Genomic DNA, 25,651 nt, shown 5'->3' on the forward strand with positions numbered 1-25,651 from the left:
CGCTGAAACGCGGTGCGGTGCGGGTCGCTCGTCGGGCTCCTGCCGCGGCCGCCGCAGCCGCGCCGCCGCCCCTTTTTCCCTCCCTTATGGAAGAGATGGAAGAGGAGCTGAAATGCCCGGTGTGCGGCTCCTTTTACCGGGAGCCCATCATCCTGCCCTGCTCGCACAACCTGTGCCAGGCGTGCGCCCGCAACATCCTGGTGCAGACGCCGGACTCGGAGTCTCCGCAGAGCCGCCGCGCCTCGGGCTCGGCCGTCTCCGACTATGACTACCTGGACCTGGACAAGATGAGCCTGTACAGCGAGGCGGACAGCGGCTACGGCTCCTACGGGGGCTTCGCCAGCGCTCCCACCACGCCGTGCCAGAAGTCGCCGAACGGGGTGCGCGTGTTCCCGCCGGCCGCGCCGCCTCCCCCGGCCGCGCTGGCGCCGCCGCCGCCGCCGCGCAACGCGTGCCTGACGTGCCCGCAGTGCCACCGCAGCCTGGTGCTGGACGAGCGCGGGCTGCGCGGCTTCCCCCGCAACCGCCTGCTCGAGGGCGTCATCGACCGCTACCAGCAGGGCAGGGCGGCGGCCCTGCGGTGCCAGCTCTGCGAGAAGGCGCCCAAGGAGGCGGCCGTGATGTGCGAGCAGTGCGACGTGTTCTACTGCGACCCGTGCCGCCTGCGCTGCCACCCGCCGCGGGGACCGCTGGCCAAGCACCGCCTGGTGCCGCCGGCCCAGGGCCGCGTCAGCCGCCGCCTCAGCCCCCGCAAGATCTCCACCTGCACCGACCACGAGCTGGAGAACCACAGCATGTACTGCGTGCAGTGCAAGAGCCCCGTCTGCTACCAGTGCCTGGAGGAGGGCAAGCACTCCAGCCACGAGGTCAAGGCGCTGGGAGCCATGTGGAAGCTGCACAAGGTGAGCGCAAGCCAAGCCGCAGGGTGGGAGCATCCTCTCCCGTCCTCAGCCATCCTCTCCCATCCTCAGCCATCCTCTCCCGTCCTCAGCCATCCTCTCCCATCCTCAGCCATCCTCTCCCATCCTCAGTCATCCTCTCCCGTCCTCAGTCATCCTCTCCCGTCCTCAGTCATCCTCTCCCGTCCTCTCCCGTCCTCAGTCATCCTCTCCCATCCTCTCCCGTCCTCTCCCGTCCTCATCCATCCTCTCCCGTCCTCTCCCGTCCTCTCCCGTCCTCAATCATCCTCTCCCGTCCTCAGCCGTCCTCAGTCATCCTCTCCCGTCTTTTCCCATCCTCTCCCGTCCTCTCCCGACTTTTCCCATCCTCTCCCATCCTCTCCCGTCCTCTCCCATCGTCTCCTATTCCTTGAGAGCAGCGTGTCCCCTCGGTGCCGGTGATGCTCCCTCCCCGTGGGTCCCCAAATCCAGCCCTGCCAGCTGGAGCCGGGGGTGGATCTGCGGCGCAGAGCTGGGAAAGCAACAGGGAGCGATGGTTTGGGGAGGAGGGAGGTGTAAAATCCACCTTGGGGATGTGGGAGCGGGGAGCCGGGGGGTGCCAGCTCCTGCCGCACACCGGGAGGAGGAGGAGGGTGGCAGCCAGAAACACTGAGCCCTGTCCCTGAATGCTGATCAGAGCGCTCGCTCCGTGCTGCAGGAGGGTCCCAGCGCTTGTGGCCAGCATCAGCTCCATCCCTCCCTCCCTGTGCTCGCCTCCCTCCGCAGGAACTGGGGCAGAAGTGACCGGGACACGGGCGGACAGGGCACGGGCGTCATTCCTCCCGTGAACATCGCCGTAATTGGCCCCCACTCCGAACTGGTGGGGGTGACCTGTGACAGGCTGTGAGCTCCCAGGGAGCTGGATTGCTTTCCAGGAATATCCGGGGATGCTCTGGCAGGATGGAGCTCTGCACCCCGAACTGGGTCAGTGAGTGCATGCAGGGACAAGCTGTCACTTTGTCACCATGCCCCAAAAAGTGGGGTGACCTCGTTCTGCTGTGGGGAGAAGGGTTTGGTGGTGCTTGTTGCTGACCCTCTTCTGCTGGGAGCAGGAGCAGCTCCTCTCTGGATTTTCAGAGATGTGCCAGAACAGTTTGATGCCCCTGTCTATAGGTGCAGACCCTGATGGCAGCAGCAGGAACATGCAGCTGGTGTGGGATGCCCAGGATCAGCATGGCACAGGCTCAGGATGCTCACAGGGAGGCAGAGGATGGAGCCAGGCTCTTGTGATGTGGAGCAGGTGCATGAAAAGCAACAGGCAGAGTTTGGAACACAGGGAATTCCAGCTGGACATCACTGAACTTCACTGCTTGAAAGGGCTGGGAGCAGCCAGGTCCAATGGGAGGTGATGGAATAAGATGAGCTTTAGCTTTTCCTTCCAAATCCCTTTTCCCAGGGGAGAGCTTTAGCCAGGCACTGTTGCATTGATGTAGCTGGCAGATGTGGAGCTGTAACATTATTTCAAATGATGATTTTCATGCAGTTACTCTCGGGGTTTTGGAAATTGAACAGTGAAGTCTCACCTGCCTTGAGAGAATTGTATTTCTGCAGGGGTTCACTGGTATTGCCTGGTGCTAATTTGCTTTTTAGGGAGGGGAAGAGTCTGTGGAGTTAAATGTGTTAAGGAATAATTAAAGGAGTGATTTCAGGGCTAGAGCTCGGATTGCTCCTTGAGATCCCATCCAGCAAAATCAGAGGAAGAGGTTATTTACCTGAATTTTGTTACCCAAAAAAAAATAAAAATTAAAAAAAAAAAAATCAGTACCCATTGGATTCAGTTTCCAAGCTTGATCCTGGCTGGGACTGGGCATTAGGAACCAAACCACCTGTGGGTTGGAGTGGTGATCCTCTTGCAAAAGTGTCTGGTGGTGTCATTTTTTGAGAGCACAGGCCCTTGACAGTGGGACAGATTTGCTGAAAGGGTGACTGTCCCTTTTTGCCTGCTCTTTTCTGTGTGATGAGCAGTGTAATGATACCTTCAGCTCCCAGGAGGGAATCATGGAATGGTTTGGGTTGGAAGGGGCCTTAAATCCCATCCAGTCATGGACAGGGACACCTTCCATCATCTCACCGACCTGTCCAGCCTGACTTTGGGCACTTCCAGGGATCCAGGGGCAGCCACAGGTTCCCTGGGCAGTGTGTATTGTGTCCCACCCCTCCCCACCCTCACAGCCAAGAATTCCTTCCCAATATCCATCTAAATCCACCCTCTTTTAATTTACACCCATCAGCCAGCTCCTGAATTCTCTTTCACCATCCCAGCACCTCTTGGTGTGGATATTCTTTGGGATGCTCTTCCCTTCTGAGGCTGTGATTGTCCCCACAGCCTGTGCTGACATCCAGGAGTGCCTGGTGAGCTGTTATTCCTGAAAGCAGCAGTGTTCACTCCTCAGTGGGTGATTTCCAGGCTCAGGGCAATCAATCCCTGTTAAATACAGCATGCTCCCCTTGGAACCAAATCCAGGGGGGATTTTCCCAGCCCTCTTTGGGAGCTGCCCCAATTTTCCCTTTCCTCCCTGAGGTTCTCCCAGCTGATCATTTAAAATAATCTGTGCTGAGGCACAATCAATTGTCATGCAGGGAGCTGGGATTTCTAAGCTGGACACAGATTGTGGCAAATCCTCACTCTCCCCATCTTCCTTTCAGCTGCTGGGAGCAGGGTGAATATTCAGAGAAACTCAAAGGAAATGGGTTTTTAATCTGAATTGTCCCAGTTTTGCACAGATATTGCAGCTGTCTGGGTTTTTATCCTGATGAGCTGGAATGCTGCTTGGCATGCCAGGAGCAGGAGCACAAGATGGAGCTGAATCATTTATTCGTCACACATCTGAGTCCCTCTTGTCTTCTGCTGGGGGTGTGTGCAGAGTGCAGGCTCAGCAGATGGATGGATGGATGGATGGATGGATGGATGGATGGATGGATGGATGGATGGATGGATGGATGGATGGATGGATGGATGGATGGATGGATGGATGTGTGGGAGGAATCACCAGGGGCTCTGCTGTCTCCCACAGCCCTGAAATCCCAGCCACTTAATCAAACTCAGTCTTAAAATTCATTTTGCTGCTGCTGGCACAGGTTGCAAAGGTCTCCCAGAAGTTTGTGGATTGTGGTAGCAGATTTTAAGCAGGTTTGAAAATGTCCTGGGATGGGAAATGAGAGGCAGTGATGCAGAGCAGTTGTTCCTGCCTGTCTCTCAAATTCTGAATTGTTACCTTCACTCTTGTACCTGACTCTGGAGTCCCTGGCATTTGTCACCTCATGGCTGTTCACCTCCCTGGGGGTGGGACACACCTGCAGCAGCTGCTTTTGTCTTTGCCATCCACATCCCAACTGCAGCAAAGGGGAGCCTGGATTTGCTAAGCACTAAAGAAGAAGCTGGAGAGTTCAGGGGTGCCCTGGTGAAAAACTTCTGCTGTTTTTGGGCAGTGCAGGAAGAAGCCTTGGACTGGGATTGTGGGGCTCTGCCTCTTTTCCTCACTCTCATCCTCATTCCTTTTGTTTTCTGCATCCAAGGAAGGGCAGCAGAGCTGGAAAAGGCTCTAGAGCACAAATCCTGTGAGGAGTGAGGTGGAATCCCCATCCCTGGAGGGGTTTAAATGCTGTGGATGTGGCACTTGGGGACATGGGGCAGTGGGGAAAGGGTTGGACTCAGTGATCTTAGAGAGCTTTTCCAGCTTAAATGATTCCAAGATTCTAAACTGAGACTCTGAGCTGGGACCACTCTCTGCTTGAGGAGGTCAGGCAGCATCTCCAGATCCTCCTGGAGAGAAGCAGAAACAAATCTTGACTTTAGAGGAAGGAAAACACTGCTCTCCATTTTAATTTTACATGAGGTTTTAACTGCCTGAGATGGGATTGCCCAGGCTGAAGACACAAACTGTCCTCAGATTGCAAATCCCTGCAGATCCCAGCCCTGGGAATTTCCATCCCACACAGTGTGGGATCAGCAGAGATGATCCAGGTGCCACCTGGAGCTCAGCTCCTCCTGTCCCAGCACAGATGGAATGAGGGATGCAGGTTCAGAACCAAAAATCACACACTGAGACTTTACCCCAGGGGTGGGAAACACTGCAAGGACTCCTCAGCTTGTGCCCAGGGGATGCCAGAGCCAAGACAGGGATGAGCAGAGAGGATTTTCCCTTGGCTCTCTTGGCCAGGGCTCTGTGTTGGCAGCCAGAGGAACTTCTGAGGGGAGGTTGGGACACTGGGAATGTGTCCATGGGAATTCCTGCAGCCCACAGCACTTGGGGAAGTATCCAGGGAGTTGCTGTAGGACCAAGACCTGTTTGCTTTTGCAAAGTAAAATATTTGCTGTTTAAAGAGAAGCAGTTAATGTTTCCCAAGCCTTGGTGTGGCTTTCCTGAATCCCATTTTCCAGCTTTTTTTCCATCTGCAGCAGCAGGATCCATCCTCTCCTTTTCCAGCAATGCCCAACACCCTTCCCTCCTCCTCCATTCCTTTGGGGCCAAATCCAGAGGGTGACAAACAGGCTGAGAAGTCAGAAAAAGCAAAGAAATGCCAGGATCTGGAGCAAAAATCTGATGAGGAGAAGCTGAGGGAGCTGGGAAGGGGCTGGAGAATTCCTGATGGAGCTGGGAAGGGGCTCAGCCTGGAGAAAAGGAGGCTCAGGGGGAATTTCTGGCTCTGCACAACTCCCTGACAGGAGGGGACAGCCAGGGAACAGGGACAGGAGGAGAGGGAACAGCCACAGATTGTGCCAGGGTAAGTTTAAATTGAATATTTGAGAGAATTTCTTAATGGAAGGGGTAGTTAGGCATTGGAAAAACCTTCCCAGGGAGTGCTGGACTTCCATCCCTGGAAGGATTTAAAAGCTGTGTGAGTGTGACACTTGGGGACACAGGGGACTTCATGATTTAAAAGTCTTTTTCTAAGTGACCCTGTGATTCCCAGGATCCAGAGGTGATGCTGCCTTCTCCTGTGAATTTATTGGGATAAAAGCTTTCTGTCAGGTGGCTCTTGGCTTTGCACTGACTGCACTTAATGGAGTAAGGAGCAGCCCCAGACACCCTGTTCATCAGAGGTAATGGGGTTCCTGGAGCCCAGGAGGCAGGAGGTGACCTCTGAGTTACTTCCAGATGGAAATGGGCCCAGGGTCATCTCAGGGTGAATGTAAATCATTTCAGCTTTTATTCCATTTCAGTGGGAAGTTTAGATGAGATAATGAGGAAAAAAAATAAAAATTCTTCCCTGTGAGGGTGGGGAGCCCTGGCACAGTGCCCACAGAAGCTGTGGCTGCCCCTGGATCCCTGCAGTGTCCAAGGCCAGGCTGGAGCAGCCTGGGACAGTGGAATGGGGTGGAATGGGATGGTCTTTGAGGTTCCTTTGAACCCAAACCACTCAATGAGTGTGGATGTACAAAAATACATGTACAAAAATGTACAATCTGCTGTGTGGCACCATCTGCTCAGGCTCTGAAGCACCTCCACGAGCAGGTTGAGCTCTGCTGGGGCTCATCTTCATCCACAGTACCCTCTGTAAATACCAAACCTTTCCCATTCTCTCACATCTTTGTTCTTCTCTTGGCCACTTGATGAATGAAGGATCCTCCTGGCTGGATCTTGCCTCCAGCTGGGATGGGGGCAATTAACCCAGGGACTGATTCTTGTGTCTGTCTCAAGGAATTTCAGCAATATCCACACCCAGAGTTTCCCCTGTCACCACATCCCTAGCCTGGAAAAACAGAATTGGGAAGCAGAGCAAACACTGTGCCTGGTGTTAAATAAATGACTTGGGAGTGTGGAAAGGCTTTGCTGTTAATTAACCAGGTTTCACAGGATGCTTTCCAGGAGCTGACATTGCTGCAGGGTGGATCTTGGGTGGGAAAATCATCTCAGGAGGATTTGGGGCTGCTCTGCACTGCTCATTCCTGCTCTTCTAAATAATCCAGCACACACAGGTTCAGGCTTTTGTCTTGGGGTGACTTTATGATGAAAAATATTTCTCCAAACCAGTTAAGGCAAAAACTATTTAAATCTGTTTCCTAAGAGAACCACATTCAAAGGTTTTCTCCCAAATTTGCCCTAAACCAAGACAGCTTTTAAAAGGAAAACTTTGGTGTCACAAAATCCCAAAATGAGTTGGGGTGGAAGGATCATCTCATTCTACCCTTGCCATGGGCAGGGACACCTTCCACTATTCCAGGCTGGGACATTTCCAGGGATCCAGGGGCAGCCACAGCAAATCTGGAAATTCCATTCCAGGATCTCCCCACCCTCCCAGCCAGGAATTCCTTCCCAATATCCCATCAAAATCTTTCCTGTTTTTTCCTCTTGCCACAACCTCTTCCCATATGAGTCCAAATTCCTTTTTGGAGTCCTGCTGTGCACTTTCTAGCAATCCAACTCATAACCACTGGGAGGTATTTCCCTTCCCTTTCCTGAACTTGGGAGGAGCTTTCAGCAGCCTTTAATTAACTCGTGTTACTCACACACATTCATTTAGTTCAGAGTGCCTTCAAATTGCATTGCTCTTCCCAGCTGTATGAAAGAATAATTAAAGATAAACTTGGCTGAAGCATAACAGCTCTCAAAGCTGCTCTTCTGTCAGCCTTGTTTTTGTTTGTTCTCGGGACCAGGCATTTTACCTGTTAAATTGGCTTATAAATAAACCAGCTCATTCCCTGTTCATTCAGCTTTGTCCTGCTGGGGTGAATTGGATAAATTTCTATTTAGAGCAAGCACATAAGAGCTGGGGGTATAAATCTCTGGTGATGTCCTGGAAGGAGAGGCAGAGGCTGGTGTGGAATTATTGTGAGGGGTAAAAGCTCTCAGGGTGAATTTTTCCAATCCCCATGGACAATCCAGGCAGAGAGGAGGATGGTTTGGGGTCTGGGACCATCACTGAGGGATGGGTGAGCTGCTCATAAATTGAAAATGGGCTCAACTCTTCACCAGGGAGACAGAAATAAATAGAAATGAAGCCAAACTCTCACCCATTCCAGTGGCAGCTCCCTGATTAATGCAGGAAGGAGAGCAGAGCTGAGAACAGCAGGTCAGAGAATTCACCTTTCCATTGAAAGGAAAAGGGTGTTTGCAGCCTGAAGCAGCTTTTTCCTTCAGAATTAGGTGCAGCTTTGGGGGCAGCCTGACCTGGAGGTGGCTGGAAAAGCTCAGCAGAGGCTCTGATCAGTGCAGAAAACACAAAACCCAAGCTCAGTTTGAGATTTTCTTGAGCAGCAGGAGAGGGCACAGGGGTGACTGGGAGGGTGATGCCAACCTCAAACACCGTGGGCACAGCATGGACTGGGGTTGAGGCCACGTTTTTGTATTTAATTAGCCATTAAATTCCCCTTGTCACAGAAATAGAGGGGTGTTAATAGGAGCCTGCTCAATTCTGTAGCAGCAGAAATTGCCCTGGGAGGGATCTGGCAGTTGAGGGATTTCCCATCAGTGTTAATCACCCTTTCCCCTTTACTAACCTTATAGGAGTTGATGGGTTTTAAAATAAAAAATCTGGGAATTGGATGTTAATAAGGCATGCCTGGATGTTGCCTGGAGTGCTGGGAGCCCCAGTTGCCATTGCCAGGGTGGGATGCACAGCTGGGATGAGGGAGCTCAGCTCCATGGCAGCAGATGCAGCAGCACAGAGCCACTGGAGTGGAAAATCACATTTGTGACTTCCAGTGCCTCCTGGAAATCCCAGGAAATCTCCTGTGGACATCCCACTGAGGCTGCTGATTCCTGCTTGTGTAAAGCCAAAATATCTGGGAAACAGCAGTGAAATTATTTTTAATTTAATCACCAATCCTAAAAACGTGGAGCATCTTTCAACTAGTGATTTTTTTTTTTTTTGGGCTTTGGAGCCTTGCACTAAATTCTGTATTTTTTCCCTTGCATGGTCAGTTCTGTTCTTGTTGCTGTTCCCTGTGTCAGGACTGTGATGTGTGTGAATTACTGATGGGTTATGGCCCTGCCTTCACTCCAGGGTGCACAGAGCATCCATGGCATCATTCCTGACAGCCTGGGGACTCCTCTGCTGAAATCCTCTCTTTTCCCACATAACCCCTTGAGTCAAGATGTGTTAATTCACTGCTGCTCTTAACTCCATCGTTTTTCTTCTCCCTGCTGCCTTTGCCTGGATGGGTTTGGAGCCTGGCATGGGGGAAGGTGTCCTTGCCCATGGCAGGGTGTAAATGGGGCAGCTTCACCTCCTCATCAGTGCCTCATCTTCATTTTCTTCTCCTTTCACTCAGAGTCAGGATTAAAAACACAAAGGAGATTAATTTCTTATTTAGGCTTGGTAGTTTATTAAATCTTATTAAGTACAAAGAGTTCTGTAACATTTCCAGCCACCAGCTAAAAGTGAGCAAAAAGGAGCTGAATCCATCTGGTTGCAAGGTATTTTAAAGCTAAACAGTCCAATAAAGAGCTAACACCTTTATTATTGGTACTTTTGACTTAATAATCAAACACCTGTGACCCACAGTGCAGCACTAACTGTCCAACCACAAATTACAACCTGAAATCGTGAAGAAGAAGGAAGAAGAACACAGAAAGAGACAACACTCAAAAACCTTCATCTTGTCCCATACCTATTATTACATTCTAAAAACATCAAATTCCAAACCCTTCTCCATGTGAAATCACACACTCCTATTTACACACCACTGATTTTAACTCCATCACTCAAATTTGGAAGCTTCTCCAAGGCCTCAAATGAAAAGCAGAGTTCTCCTGGGGATCAGAGCCTGACAGCACAGAAACCTCAAACATCCCAGATTTCTGGGATCCAACAGGATGGGATTTAAAGTCCCTTCCAACCCAAACAATGCTGGGGTTCTGTGACCTGAGAGTTTGCTGTTCCTGTGGGATTCCTGCTTGGGAAGGACCTTTCTGTCTGCAGAGACAAACTCAGAGGTTTGATTTTGATCCTTCTCTGATTCTGTGCCATGATCTCTCTGTCAGAGGATGTAAAGCTGGGAGGGGGGGTTGTGTCAAGCTTTGACATGGATTATTCCTAACAAGGCACATTTATTGATCTGGGGGCAGAGCCTCTGTTCCCTTCCTGGCAGGGCTGTTTCACAGGGATCCAGGCTGGAGCAGGGGAGCAGTGGGAAGGTGCTGCCAGGTGCAGCCCTGGCTGTTTATTCTTCAGCAGGGGAGGGAATTTTGGCAGCATTTTCCTTGAGGATGCTGCAAAGGGAAGGGGTGGGCTGGAGATCAGCTCTCCCTGCCAAGGATTTGCTTCATCCTCCTGAGCAAATAATTGCACAAACCCCCCCTGTCTGTCCTCTCCTAGGAAATGTGTGTTTAGCACCAGTGCCCTTCCTCCAGCCCAGCAACAATTGTGATGGGAATTCACAATGGAACACGTGGAGATGAGCTGGGAATTTCCAAAAACCAGGAGGAGGAGCTGGGTGAAATCCCATCAAGGACACAATGGGAGCATCAGCCTCCTCCCCTGGGAAAGCACTTCCATCCTTGCTCAGACTCAGATTGAAGTCACAGAAATTTGAGGGCACGATTTAAATGCTTGTTCAGGTTGGGACATGTGGGACCTGGGGAGGTGCTTGGTGAGGGCTGGTGGTGTCCCTTGGCTCTGTGACAGGTGCCACCATTCCCTGGGAGCACAGCCCTCATTTTTTTGGATTTTTGGGCAGGGCAGGAGTGTAACACAAGTTTCAGCTTCCATGGCCAAGCCCTGCTGCCTGTGACTGTGCTGATGTTCCTCCTGGTAGCTCAGCTGCCTGTTTCTTGTGCCATTCCAGCTCTCTGTGGGGCTGTCCCCCCCAGCAGCAGCACTGCTGGCTCTGCCAGGCTGTCACACCAAGCCCACACAGCCCAGGCTGTGCTGCATCCATCCTGCACCAGCTCCTCTCCCATCCTGACATTTTCTTGCCAGGAAATGAGGAGCTCAGAGGGCATTTTGCTGCCCACACCTTGGTGAATCAGAGAGAGAGCTTAGGCACAGTTTCTCACCTCTGAGATGATTTCTCACCTCCCCCGGGCACAGCAGTTAAAATTTGTGAATATAGGATTTTTTATTTAATTTTTTTTTTAAACTGTTGCCCTCTGGCAGTGGATGCTGCACCTTCCCCCTGCCCTGCTAAGGACTGATGACAGATGGAAGGGCAGGGAGGTCATTTTTTGGGGCAGGAGCCTTGCTGTGCTCCTGGAGCTGTGGCCAGATGAGCCAGCACTGACCCATCTGTGCCCTGGGCTCTGCATTGATTTCCTGCCGTGGTGCCAGGCTGTCAGGTGGGTCAGTGCTGGCTCCAGGCAGGTTTTTTTTTTTTTTATCCCTGGCTGGCAGGTGCTTTTCCCAGCTCTCTGCCAGCTGAGCAGTGCTGGTGCAGCAGGTTTCTGCCTGTGTGCCTTGCTGTGCTATCCCAGATGTGGCTGGCTGGCTTGGGATGGGATTCCTGGGAGTGGTGGGAAGGTCCTAGAAGAGAAAAGGAGGCTCAGGAGGGACCTTGTGGCTCTGCACAGGTCCCTGATATAGGAGGGGACAGCCAGGGAAGAGCCTCAGGCTGGGCAGGGCAGGCTCAGGGTGGAACCAGCAGGAATTTCCCCATGGAATGGAGCTCAGGGGTTGGCAGTGCCCAGGAGGTTTGGATCCCCATCCCTGTTTAGGAATTCCTGGAGGTGGCACTCACTGGGCTGGGATCAGGCACAGCTGGGGCTCCATGGCTGGGAAACCTTTCCAACCCCAGGGATTCAGGATGTGCCCTGCCAGGGAAGCCTGGAGGAATGTTCTGCACCAGGAAAAGAAATGGGATCCTGCCCTCTGCCAGCACCCTCCACCCACACCTCACACCTGGAGAGGCTTCAGGGACACAAATATTTTATTCAGTTTGTTCCAAACTGGGTTAAACAGGACTTGGATCAACCTGATCGAGTGAGAGGTGGCTCCAACTCGAGCTCTGAGCTCCTGGGGCTGTGGGATGATTTCCAGCCCAGGGGGAAAAGCAGGAAAAGCTTTGGAATCCCTGGGATCTCTGCAGCTTGGCAGAGGCAGTGATGCTGCACCAGGTCATTAGTGGCAATTAGCACAGTGCACTCAGCATTTGGCACCTCGTTCAGCTGGTGACGCTCCCAGAGGAAAGTCAAGGGATGATTTATCCCTGGGGTGGGATAAAAGCCCCTCCTGCCATGTGGCTGGAAATTGCTACTCATGAATCACATCAGGTCATGAATTTTGGGTTTCAAAACCTGACAGTGACCCCAGGAGGGAATTTGTGATGGTTTTATGCTATTAGGGGATTGGTTCAATCTAGATTTAAGGAAAAATTTATTTATTGTGAGGGTGCTGAGGCATTGGAGCAGAGGAGCTGTGGCTGTCCCATCCCTGGAAATGTTCCAGGACAGGGCTTGGAGCAAACTGGGACAGTGGAAGGTGTCCCTGCCCTGGAGGGATGGGATGAGTTTTAAAGGTTCCTTCCAACCCAAACCATTCTGGGATTTATTCAGAATTAACATCAGGCTCAGTTCCCTCAGTGAATATGTACAAACAAGAAAATAAATGTAATTTAAAACAAAACCCACCAGTGGGGTTTGTATTTGTGACCCCTTCCTGAAGAGGTCACATCCCAGCAGAGCTCCTGAACCCAGGAAAAATCTAATTTCCTTGCCCCCAAATACAGCTGATTTAAATTAAATATGCCAAAGTTTATGGGGCCAGCAGCATCAGCTGATTAAAATTAAATATAAAAAAGTTTATGGGGCCAGCAGCATCAGCTGATTAAAATTAAATATACCAAAATTTAGGGAGCCAGCAGCATCACCTGGTGAGAGCAGGTGCTGTATGTGGAGTTCAGGGAGGTTTTGCTGATTTAGCCCAATTCCAATTCCACTATAAAACATGACCTGTTCCTAAATGTGCTTCCCAGGGATCCAGAGCAGAGTTCTGTGCTCATCTCCATCTCTAGCAAAAGCTTTTAACCTTGGTACAATTTATGCAATCAATAATTATTTTATTGCAGCAATCTCATTTAAACAGTTTACATGACTTGGGGTCTCCAGGTTGATTTGCAGCTTGAGGGAGCCAGGAAATCTCTAAATACAAAAATGTCACAAATGTGTGTCCAGAGTGGGATTTAAAACCTGATTCTGCCTCCTTCATTTCTCCTGGATGTCAGGAATATCTGGGATAACTTGAAGTGATTGATTCCTTCAGCATGAGCTTGGTGGAGTCTGAACATTTCTGTGCAGTTTGGAGGTAATTTATATAACACTTTATGTAACAATTTGCTGCCTTCACCACTCTGAATGTGCAAAAATGCATCAACCAAGCTCTTAATGAGGGAGAATATTTTGAAGGCAGGTGGTCCTGGTGGCTGAGCAGCTCTGCAGCAAAAAATAGGAGTTTATTCTGAGGCAGGGGTGATGTAGAGATGATTATTTTTGATGCCTGTGTTCCTGTTATGGTCTGTAATTAAATACTTGTGAAATTTCTGGCCCTAGATGGGGTGTGGAGATAATCCAAGGGTTTAACCCTGAGAGAGTTCACCTGGAGAAGGGAAGGATCCAGGAGAGCTGGAGAGGGACAAGGGATGGGGGACAGGACACAGGAAATGGCTGTCAGCTGGAAAAGGGGGGATTTAGATGGGATATTGGGAATTCCTGGCTGGGATGGAATTCCAGGTTTGCTGTGGCTGCTCTGGACCCCTGGCAGTGCCACTTTGGGGCACACAGGTCCCCCCTTGGTGGCTTTGCTCAATGAGCTGCTTTTCCTTTCTGTATTCAAATCTTTAAATGGAAATATCTTTAAATAAAGCAAAGGGAAAGGAGCTGGCACTGACACTTCTGTGGGTCAGCCCTCACCTTGGAAAAGCCAAGAAAAACAAAATAAAAAGGAAAAAAGCCCAAACTTCACATTTTAGGGTTATATTAAAACCCCTGGTTCTCTGTGACAGAAATTTTGGTTTTGATTCTGTGGTGAGGACAGGCTGGGTGGGACACACAGGACAAGGGACATCCATGGGACAAATCCAGGCTGGTGCTGTGCCCCTGGATTGTCACTCCAGTGGGTCATGGCAGGGACACTCAGGCTGACCACCTGGCAGCTAATTAAAAATCAGGGCTAATGAGCTCACTGGGCTAATCCTGCTGGGCTTGCAGCTCTGGGGACATCCCACAGATGGGACAGGAGGAAACAGCCTCAAGTTGCACCAGCAGATGTTTAGGTTGGATATTGGGAGAATTTTTTTTTTCCCCAAAAGGGTTGGGGAAAACTCAGGGCAGTGCTGGAGTCCCCATGCCTGGAGGGATTTAAAATCCATGTGGATGTGGCACTTGGGGACATGGTGGCCTCAGCACCATGTTGGTTTGGTCCTGATCTGTGGCTCCTTTCCTCCTTTGCCTGCTTTTTCTTTTCTTTTTTTTATTTTTTTCTTGAAAAGCCCCAAACCTATTACTGAAGTAAATGTGAATTATCCCCCTGCTCCCATCCCCTGGCATTTCCTGGATTCTTCACTTCCCCATAAATCATCAAGAATGGCTCAGTGAGTCCATCCCTGGTGACACCAGGATGTGTCTCTGCTCCAGTTGTGGGGACAGAACCCCCTCACTCCTCCTCCTCTCTAGAAACACTGACAAATTCTTCATTACTTCCTAATCAGCCTGACATCCCTTCTTATTAAAGATTAATTTTTTTTTAAAGGCAGTCATTATCTCAGCTCTTCCAAGGATTATTGATTTATTCTTTTTTTTTTCCTTTTTTATTAATGAATCTACAACCTTCTCATCATCCATCCAGTGCAGTGATTCCCATTCCTCTCCTCCTCCTTTCCCTATTCCACTCCCAGTCCCTTCCTCCAATGCTTCCAGTGCCTCTCTCTGGGGTTTATTTTGGAATATTGATATGAATTTCCAAAGAGATCTTGGGTTTGTTTTCCTGTGGCCACTTCCAGAGGAGGAAAAGGAGCCTGTGACATTCCTGCAGTGCTCTGTCTCAGGTGGGATTTCTGTTTATTCTCAGTCTGGGAATTTCCCATCTCTCTCAATCCAGCTCTCTCCATGGTTTGGAGTCTAAACCAGGCTGGTTTGTTTTTGTTTTTTTTTTTTGCAGCACCTGGTTGCTCCATTTTGGGATGACATTTTGGATTTGGGTTGACATTTTGGGATTAATCCCAAATTTAACCCTTTCCAACCTGGGAGGTTTGCATCCAGCTGTAGGAACTCAGAGCCCAGTGCCTGGAGGAAGGAGTTAACCTAGAAGAAAAGCTGAATTCCTGTGATTTCCTGCATTTGAGGGGAGGTCTGAGCTTCCAGGTGTGTTCCTGGCAGTATCCCCCAGTCTGGCTGTGCTGAGTGGAGCATTCCCAGTATCCATGGTGATGGCAAGGGTTTCTAAATCCTGCTGCTTTGAAGGGAATGTCAAATCCTGCTCCTTGCACCTTCCCTTTGGACTCTTGCAGAGAACTCCAGAAAAAACCTCTTTTTTTCTTTTTTTTTTTTTTCAGTCACACATTTTTGCTCATAAAAATCCTCAAATTAGGAGAGATCTCTGAGAGCTCAAGTCCAGCCTTTTGCCCAGTCAAGGAGAGTTTTCCAGAGAAAGGAGAAGGTTTTTTTCAGCCCAGGAGAGTTTTCCAGAGTGATTTGGGATGGAAGGGACTCAAATCCCATCCATGCCATGGCAGGGACACCTCCCACTATCCCAGCTTGTTCCAGCCTGGCCTTGGACACTTCCAGGGATCCAGGGGCAGCCACAGCTTCTCTGGGAATTCCATCCCAGTATCCCACCCATCCCTGCCCTGTGTCCTGGCAGCTCTCCACATCCTTCAGGAATCTTCCAGAGGCTGCTGGCTGAAAGCACAAATAATCCCAAGTGATGCTCTCCAGGGAGCATTTCCCATCCTGTTGGAGGGGGAAGACATGAAGCAGAAAGAGCAGGTGATCCTTATTTTCCTCCTCCTCCTTCCTGCTGCTGTGTGAATCCAGCAATCTCACTAAGAGCAGAAAGCATAAAATGAATGATAATTAGCTGAGGTCCTGATGCTGAGCAGGTGGAGGGCAGAGCTGCTGTTTCCTGGAGATGGGAGGGGGAGCTCTGGGAGTGCTCAGGTCCCTGAAATGTGTTTTGCTGATGGCTCTGGGTGCACAGAACATCTCAGGAGGTTTATCAGGCACTCAATGGCCAGGAGCAGTGCTGAGTGAAACAGCAAAGAGAATGTTTTAAGAGAAGCCAAATCCTCCTAAAAATGTGCCAGACAAGAGAGGGAAGGGTTTGCTGTGTTGTCTGCAGTGATGGATTTTCCTGAAGAGCTGATGCTGATGGTGTGCAGGGATTTATTTAATGGAAAGACTCAAAGGAAAGCACAGAAACCACCCCAAAAAGGTGCTGGGAGCTGTCCTGAATATTGAGGAGATTCCTGCCAGCCCAGCCTCACTGGAGGATGGTGGAGTGGGGGCACCCAGGGGTTGGGGGGATTGCAAACCATGGTGGGGAGAGGCTGGAAAATGAGACCAGAGAGGAGAGGGGATTGGGGTGCTACAGGCTTTGTGTTTCCATGGGTGCTGCAACAACTTCAGCACTTCAATCCCAGCAGTGGAAAGGTGTTAAATTTACCCTTTTGCCACTTGGGATTGGGAATTTTGGCTCTGGGCCTGGATGAGTGCTGATGACCCCAAACACCATCTCCTTGAGCAGGGATGAGCCAGGATCCCATCAGGAGTGGCAGAGATGGCCTGAGGCTGACTTAGATTTGAGCCAAGAATGGAAATGACCAGGCTGTATTCATAAAATTATGGGATGGTTTGGGCTGGAAGTGACCTTAAAAGTGAAGAACTCCAACCTTTTCCATGCTGGTGCTGTTTCACTTCACACCCCAGGCTGCTTTTCACAGTGGCTCCTGGTTCTGAGAATCAGCCCAGAGGAACACACACAGAAATCCACATTTTGTACTTTTGTAGGACTTTGGATGAGTCCAGGGTAATATTTTTGTTTGGCTCCTTCCCTTGGGAAAGGCAGAAAGTTTTTGGGGTGCAGCAGCCCAACCCTGGAGGCTGCAGCACTGATTTATTAGGAAATGCCAGGAGATGGGTGCAAAGCCACTTGGTGGGATGCTGGAGGATATTTGTGCTGCCTCCTGTCCAGGAATGAGAATGGGAATGAGATGCCATCTCCCATCTGTGCCTTTGCAAACCTCCCTGCAGCTAAATCCACCAGTAAATAGTGGGAAATCCCAGTTTTGGGCAGCAGCCAAGGAGGCAGAGGGCAGTGAAATGGGGAGCTGCTGCTCAGGGATGGTGCAGAGCTGTGGCTTGGGTGGCCAGGGACATCCTGCACAGGTGGCACCTGCCTGGTGACAGCCAGGGACAGCAGGGACACCTCCCACTGTCCCAAGATGTTCCAACCTGGCCTGGGACACTGCCAGGGATCCAGGGACAGCCACAGCAAATCTGGGAATTCCATCCCAGGGTCTCACCACTTTCACAGGGAAGAATTCCTTCCATATATCAGACTCAAATCTCTCCTTTTCCAGCTCAAATCCATTCCCTGTGTCCTGTCCCTCCACCCCTTGTCCTCAGTCCCTCTCCTGGAGCCTCTTTAGGTCCTGGCAGGGGCTCTGAGCTCTCCCTGGAGCCTTTTCCAGGTGAGCAGCCCCAGCTCTCCCACCCTCCATGGTCACCACACAGCCACTCACACCTGGGATGTTCCTTTCCCTTAGTGCCTGCCCAGAGCTGGAGAATCCAATACAATTTGCATTTCTAGGCAATTAAATGTCAAAGCAAAGTCAAGATGCTGTCAAGGCTGTGTCTGCCTGACTCCAGCACCCAGATGTTGATTAAAAGCTGTAGGACAAGACAAAGGGATGGTGAATGCACTCCCTGCAGGAAGGGGAATTACCCCACAGGGCTCTCAGCCCTGGGTTAGAGCCAGGACTGGAGAGGAAAAAAAAAAAAAAATCATTGTTTATGCAGTTAATCAGGTTTAAATTTAACCCCAAACAATGTAATCAGATTGAAAGACTTAATGCAATAATGGGATGGGAGAGCTGAAGTGTGAGAAACCAGTGGAGTGGGGAGGCACTAATGGGATTGGAGGCAGATGGAGCAGAATTTTAGGGCAGAAAGCAGCAGAATGTGCAGTGTGCACATGCCTGGGTGGAGATGCAGAGGATGCTAAGTTGCATTTTAAGGCTGTGAAAAAAATAATGCAACATAATTGTGTAATGGAGGAGCAAGAAGAGCTTTATTTAAAGAAACACTGCACATGTGTAAAGGGTAGTTTGTGCAAAACAAAACAGAAAAGGCTCATTGGTCAAAGAAGGCAACACCTCTCTCAAAACACACTTTTACAGAACATCATCTCTCCCACACCCTGCAGGTGTTTAATCATTGTTAGAATTCTTGTCCTCCAACAACATTCCTGTGCTAATTCTACCCCAAAAACTGTGTGTGCCATCCCCTGACAGCTTCATGGCCTTGTTTTGTCCACAGCACCTTTATTCTGTATCACTTTTAATCTTCTTTTTCTCTTCTGCCAGAGTCAGAATTGAAAACAAGGCAGAATTTCATGGGTGGGCTCAGATGTTTATTAATTCTTATCTGTGTTACAGTGAGTGTTACAGCACTTTGAGCTAAAAATTGCAAAATGGTGATTAATTTGTCTCATTATGAGGTTTTTTTAAGGCTTAATTGTCCAATTAAGAACTGACACTTAAATTATTTTTACTTTTGACCCAATGACCAAACACCTGTGACCTGCAGTGCAGCACTTTCTATCTAATTAATACCTAAACCCAAGAAGAAGGTGAAAAAGATATAATGCACATTTCTGGCCACATCCAGTGTTGGAATCCCAGAAGAAGCATCCAGGAGAGATCCTGGAGGTGGAATATTGACATGGAGCTCCCTCCCCACTGGGCTGCTGCAGGGAACTCAGTGCACAGCAAACATCAAGAATAATATTGCTCATTAGTGCCAGGTCACCAAGGCAATGGATGCAGCCTCAGGAAGCAGAGTTCAGCTCCTGGAGCAGCTCAGAAGGAATTGGCTCATGGAAGAAGATCTCCCCTATCTCAGGCAGCCATAAAGAACATTCCTGTTGTTCTTAAGAAGCAACAAATTCATTGCAGGGCTTTAATTAGGGAGAAAGGCCATTAATGGAGCCAGAGCTGCATTTCCTGAGCAGGCTGCTTAGCAGCTAATCCCCCTCCCCAGCTGATCCCTGCTCCTTGGGGCATTTTCCCTTCTCTGCTGAGCCTCAGAGCCCTGGATTCCCCTCACCACAGTGCAGCAGACATAAGGGAATAGGAATTAAATGGTATTTAATAGGTATTAAAGCCTCAGCTGCTGTCCTGAGCTCCAGGGTCAGCTCCAAGCCTTCCCTTTGTTTGAGGTGCAGAGCTCACATCTCCCTCTGGGTCACCTTCCAGGGTCCTGTGGTCACCTCTGGCTCAGGTGGCCCCTGGAGTGGCTGACACAGAAAATCCCAGTCTGTCATTGCCAGGGCACAGCAGAGAAGGAGCTGCCTCTGCAGGAGATTTGGAATTAAATAAGGGGCAGTGCAGGAGGCTGAACAAGAAAATTGGATCAGGAGGGTGTGGAGGTGCTGGAGGGATTCCAGAGGCCATGGAGCTGCTCCAGGGCTGGAGCCAGGCTGGGAATGTTCCCTGGAGAGGAGAAGGATCCAGGAGAGCTGGAGAGGGACTGGGGACAAGGGATGGAGGGACAGGACACAGGGAATGGGACACTGCCAGAGGGCAGGGATGGCTGGGATAGTGGGAATTGGGAATTCTTGGCTGAGATGGAATTCCCAGATTAGCTGTGGCTGCCCCTGGATCCCTGGCAGTGTCCCAGGCCAGGCTGGACAGGGCTTGGAGCCTCCTGGGACAGTGGAAGGTGTCCCTGCCATGGAAGGGTGTGGAACAAGATGGATTTTAAGGTCCCTTCCAATCCCAAGCATTCCATGACTCTCATTTAACTCATCCCTGCAGGATCCCAGGACACAAACACCAGCCCTTAGCTAAATTTGGGTTCTTCCTGCCAGAGCTCAGATCCCCCCAAAAAAAAAAACAGACTCAGCAAGGATTTGGAATTCTCCTGTCCTGATTTTCCACCCTGCTGTGTGCAGGGCTGCAGCTCTTCCTCTCAAGGGACACAACCAGATGTGTCACAACATTTGTCACACAAACAAACTCCTAAAACACAGAGAGTGAACCTCACCACCAACTCACTCAACAGATATTTGGAGTTTTTAGTTTCTGTCCTCACCTTGTTTGCCCCTCTCTGTAGCTGTGGGAGAGCAGCAGCTCCTGGCTGAGTTTTTCTCACATCCCTGTAATAAATCCTGCAGCTCTTTCTGTGCTGTCAAAGGGACCCATGTCAGGTGTTGGCAGGGAAAAGCTAAGATCATTTTCTGTTCATCATTAATGAAGCAAACCAGGAGTTAATTGGACAAAATCAAAGGGTTGTGGTGAGGTGCTTAAATTTCTTCTCCCTAAAAATCAAAGTAAAGGCTGGATCCCATATCAAAGCAAGGACAGAGAATCTTTAATGCATCCTCACAGTCAGGAGCAGCCCAGGACATCCCATAACTCTGGGATTTGTTCAGTCCAAGAAAATCACAAGAGTGATCCACATGAGTGTCCCTGAGGGTAAAACCAGGCTTCAGCCAGCCTGGACTTGCTGATCTTGGAGGTCTCTGTGTTGATTTGAGGATTCACCAGGCTGCCAGAAATCATCCTGGAGCTGCTTTTTTCCAGGGGGATGAGCTAAACCAAGGCAGATCCCACTGGGGTGTGCAAGGTCTCTGCAGCTCTGATGGAATCTGGTGGCTCCATCTGGTGTCTCCATGATTTTGGGAGGCTCTTACCTCTCAACCCACTTGGGCTTGTGTCTGCTGGGGAAGTTCTGCATTTGCCCCTGGGAGAAATGGGATAAAAGAGCAGGGATGCTGGAATTTGGGGGTTCTGCTCACCCAGGTTCCTCCCAAATCCTGCTGAGGAATCCCTGCAGGCTGCAGAGCACCAGCTCTGGCCTGGGAGCCAGGGAATGGCAGGTTCAAGTGAGCACAAGGATTCCCAGCAGGAATAAAATGCTTTTCTGTTCATTTCAGTGTGTGACCTGTCCCTGCAGCATCCCAGGCATTCCAGCCAGGCCCTGCTCCACAGGGCTCCCATCAGGAGCTCTGGAGACCAGCCTTGATCTTTCACAGCTCTGACAGAACTATTATGTGCCTTAGAGTCCATGCCAAGAGAAGAATTGTTGGTTTTACCCTAAATCTCCTGCTTCCAGCAGCATCCCCACATAATTTTTAAAACATTATAAATCTCTTTTCAGGGAAGACCCCCCCCAAACCTGGGGGCTGGTCAGGGTGTAGGGTGAGGGGTTCTGTGCAGATGGATGACAGACACTGCACTGTGCAGGACTGTCACCATGAGCAGGCTGAACAAAACCCTAAATCCAGCAGGAATCCAGCAAGGCTGGGAGCAATGCTCTGCCCAGGGCCAGGGGATCCCACATGGGAGCCACTGAAAGGCTTTTAGTAAAGTCATGCTTGAAAAGAATCTATCCTTGTTTTATTTCCAGGCTGGAGCTTTTGAATCAGTTGTGCTGCTGAGAGAATACAGAGCCCTTGTGTGTGGCTGAACAAAGCCAGGCTGGGGCCATCTGTGCACCCAGGGACAGCACTTGGGGGCTGGGGGCTGCAGCTCTGCCTCCACGGGGCACCCTAAAGAAGAAAAACATCCTACAGGTACGGGGTGGAGCCCAGGAATAGTTTAGCCAGATGTGGAAGGGGTTGGCTGGGCATCTCAGTGCCACCCAGGATCCTGTGGGACAGGACCAGGACACCAGGACAGGTCCCTGAAGGATCCCAGGACACCAGGACAGGTCCCTGCAGGGTCCCAGGACACCAAGACAGGTCCCTGCAGGGTCCCAGGACAGGTCCCACAGGATCCCAGGACACCAGGACAGGTCCCTGCAGGGTCTCAGGACAGGTCCCACAGGATCCCAGGACACCAGGACAGGACCTTGAAAGATCCCAGGACACCAGGACAGGTCCCTGAAGGGTCCCAGGACTCCAGGACAGGTCCCACAGGGTCCCAGGACACCAAGACAGGTCCCTGAAGGATTCCAGGACACAAGGACAGGTCCCAGCAGGATCCCAGGACACAAGGACAGGTCCCAGCAGGATCCCAGGACACCAGGACAGGTCCCACAGGATCCCAGGACACAAGGACAGGTCCCTGCAGGATCCCAGGACACAAGGACAGGTCCCACAGGATTCCAGGACACCAGGACAGGTCCCACAGGATCCCAGGACACCAGGACAGGTCCCTGAAGGATCCCAGGACATGTCTGACCCCTCAAGTCTCAAGGGGCAGGTGCAGCCCAGGCTGCAACTCCAGGTTTCTTTCCAGAGGCAGCCTTGAATCCAGAAGTCAGGCACTCCTGACTGGAGCCAAAAGCCAATTAGCAGCAGTTTAACTTCATCAGCTTCCTGACTGAATGCAAATTTTAATTAAACATCCCATTTTAATCAGTCAGGCATCACATACACAGGGCAGGCCTCAGGATTCAGAGGCTGCAGGTCCTGTGCTTTAATTAAAAGAGAGACTTGCATGAGTTCAGCTCCAGCATCTGTGGCAGCTCCTCATGCTTTGGAGGAGCAGAGCAGCTGGCAGCAGCTCCTTTCCCTGCCATTTATTCCTCTTCTGTTCCATGTGGATGCTCTGGTGGAAGCAGTGGCTGGGAGGTGACTTTTTGGAAGGAGAGAAGAGGCAGGGGCTGGTGGCAATGCCTGGGGGGTCAGACAGGTACTGCTGTGGTGCCAGGAGCTCTTTTGGGGTGAGTTTTGGTGAGTTTGGTGTTGGTTGACATTAGCTGAATGTGTGGCCAGGTGGGCAAGAAGGACAAATGCACCTGGTTTGTGCAGAGTGGCCACAGGAGCAGGGAGCTCCAGCCCTGGGGACAGCTCTGGGTGCCTTGGAACAAGATATTGAGGGGCTGGGAGGGGAATGGAGCACCAGGAGAATTCCTCAGGGAGCTGGGAAGGTGCTCAGCCTGGAGAGAAGGAGGCTCAGGGGGAATTTCTGGCTCTGTACAACTCCCTGACAGGAGGGGACAGCCAAGGAACAACAATAAAGGAGAAGGAACAACCTCAAATTGTGCCCAGGGAGGTTTAGATGGATATTGGGGTAAATTCCTTCCTGGAAAGGGTTGTCCAGCCCAGGGCAGTGCTGGAGTCCCCATCCCTGGAGGGATTTAAAATCCCTGTGCATGTGGCACTTGGGGACACAGGGCAGTGCTGGGGAATATTTGGGCTCCATGATCTCAGGGTGTTTTTTCCAGCTGGAATTCTGTGATTTTATGATCCTGCTCAGTGCCAGAGCCTGCAGACAAGCTGGGTTTGAAATGGGAGCAGTTCCCTCACCCCTGCTGCTGAGATTCCTCACACCCATCCCCACCCAGTGCCCCCAAAAATGACAAACCAGCTCCCTCCTCACCTGCAGGTCATGGCTGGGCTCCATCCCTGGGTGCACAGCAGGAAAAGCAGAGCAGTTCTGATGATGCTGAGTTAAAATGATGCTTTTCTCTGTTTTTTTGGAGCCTGCTCAGCTCTCCTGAGCCCTCAGCCTTCTGCTTTCATCCCTGTGCTGGGACAAGGGAGGATGAGAGTGTGACAGAAATCCCTTTGTCAGCCCTGCCTGGGAAGGAGGAGGGTTCTGGAGCTATTAGTGAGCACAAAGAGAGGACAGATTCTCTCCTAAGTGCTCTGGGGACAGAGAGATTGAAATGCTTGGCTCCCATTAATGCTGATGTGAACCACAGAGGTCTCTTCTCACTGCCTTGGAGCAAGAGTGCTGAAAAAAGAGAGCAGCTTTCTGCAAAGAACAGATTTTAAAGCTCCAGTAAATGGGGTTTTTCTTCTTTTCACACTCATTAATTTCCCTGCCTGTGCTGGTTGAGGGCTCAGCTCCACTCCAGCACATGGGAGCTGCCAACCCTAAAAAGCCACAGGATGTTGGTGTCACACAGGGATGCAAAGTGCAGCATCCCAGGTTGTTGCAGAGAGGAAAAATCCTTCCTTCAGAAGGATTTTTTTTTTTTTAACAGCTCCTAAAGCTGTTAAAAAAGCAAAGGATGGAGTGACAGCATGAGGGGGAACCCATCCTGGAAATGGGAACAAAACTCCTGGTGAAAAATTAAACCTTGAAGCTCCTGTGTCCATGAACAACCTGTGCCCACCCATAGGCAGGAACTGACCTTATTATACATGAAAAATATAATTATAAAATAAAATGCGCACTTATATAATTCAATTTTACACTTACATAATTAAAATATGCACTTAGATAGTTAAAATATACATGTATATAATTAAAATATAAATTTATATAATTAAAATATACATTTATATAATTAAAATATGCACTTATATAATTTAAATAGACACTAATATAATTTAAATAGACACTTTCCAGACTAGATAATGCCCCTCACTCTTTTGCACTGGAATAGCTGGAGCAGAGGGAATGTCTGAGCTGAGAGAGGGATGCAGGGATGCTCTGAGCTCATGGACCATCTTTTTATGGAGGCTCCAAGCTTGCTGCACCATGGGAACCTTTGTGCTGTGAGTCTGGAGGTGCCTGGGGTGAAGCAGCTTCACACACAGGCACCACAGAGCTCTTAGGAAATTTTAAACCCACTTTTAAAAAGCTTTCCCATCAGGAAAGCCTCAAAGAATTATGTTGATCTAAAAGATGCCCTTTATGAAATGCATGTTAAAAAAAAAAAAAAAAAAAAAAAAAAAAAAAAGCCTTCTAAAGAATTTAAAGGAAAAAAAAAAAAAATCCAACCAAGCCAACATGCTGCAATTTTAATGAGGAGCTTGTAAACACAACCAACCCCTGCTGATTTTTTCCATTAATTGCCTGTGTTATCAGGGACCAGAGCCCTGCAGCATCACAGCTCTCAGCAAAACACCTTGCTGGGCTTGGAGCATCTTCCCCAGTCCAGGAGGGCTGGGGAGGGTGGTGGAGGCTCTGGGAGAGGCAGGGCAGGGCTCTGACCTTGGCTGGGGAGGGAGGAGGGATGGGGGGACCTGCTGAGCTATGTAACAATTCCATTTCTGTTAGAGATGCATCCCCTGATTAGCTCCACATCCCAATAAATCACGAGGGAAATGCAGGAAGCACTTGGGGGGAGATGAAGGTTTTCCCTGGAAGCAGCAGCCAGGTCATTTTCTGGGCCATTGTTTTCTGGGCCATTAAAGGCTCTCTGCTGGGTTTGGGGTTGATTTGTGCTCAGCAGCAGAGCCCTGCTCCCTTCTCATCTCCCACATGGAATCCAGGGGGGCTCAGCACCCCTGGGAAGGGCTGGAAGGATGGGCACAGTCGATTTTTGGAGATTTAGGGACATCAGCCCCCTTCCCATCTCCCTTCTGTGTCTGCCTCAAAGGAAGATCACCCCCAAAAACTCTCCAAACCCAGGGGGTGTTTGCAGCCAATCTGCAGCCCACAAAAGAGGCAAAATCTCTCCAGAGGGAAATTGCTGAGGATGATTTGGCTCTTGAAATAATCCACACACTGCTGGAATCAGGGCAGGAGGGGGAGATTGGGAAGATCCCTGAGTGAAAGTGCCATGGAAATGAAAAAGCTTTTGATGAACACAATGATTGTTACTTCCATTGTTATTGCTGTTCTGCTGCTCAGCCCAGCAGGGCCAGGCTGTGGGAGTGTTCCCACTGCAGAGGGAGGAGGAGCAGTCAGGATTTTGCTTTAAACCTTCACTTTCAGG

At 50.2% G+C, this 25,651-nt stretch overlaps 1 protein-coding gene across 11 annotated transcripts in view; it reads left to right on the plus strand.

Annotated features, from left to right (window-relative positions):
* TRIM9 (tripartite motif containing 9) overlaps positions 1–25,651 on the plus strand; it is a 58,734-nt gene continuing 33,083 nt past the window's right edge. For 10 of the 11 annotated variants that reach the window (XM_079307826.1, XM_079307830.1, XM_079307831.1 and 7 more), the window contains exon 1: positions 4–902. In XM_079307826.1, coding sequence (XP_079163952.1) covers positions 87–902 — 816 coding nt within the window. In that variant the 5' untranslated portion in view covers positions 4–86. Of the gene's footprint in view, positions 903–25,651 lie in introns of all 11 variants that reach the window. The other variant, XM_079307832.1, reaches the window with a different exon arrangement.

Source organism: Erithacus rubecula (assembly GCF_903797595.1).
Source record: "Erithacus rubecula genome assembly, chromosome: 6".
Lineage (NCBI taxonomy): Eukaryota > Metazoa > Chordata > Aves > Passeriformes > Muscicapidae > Erithacus > Erithacus rubecula.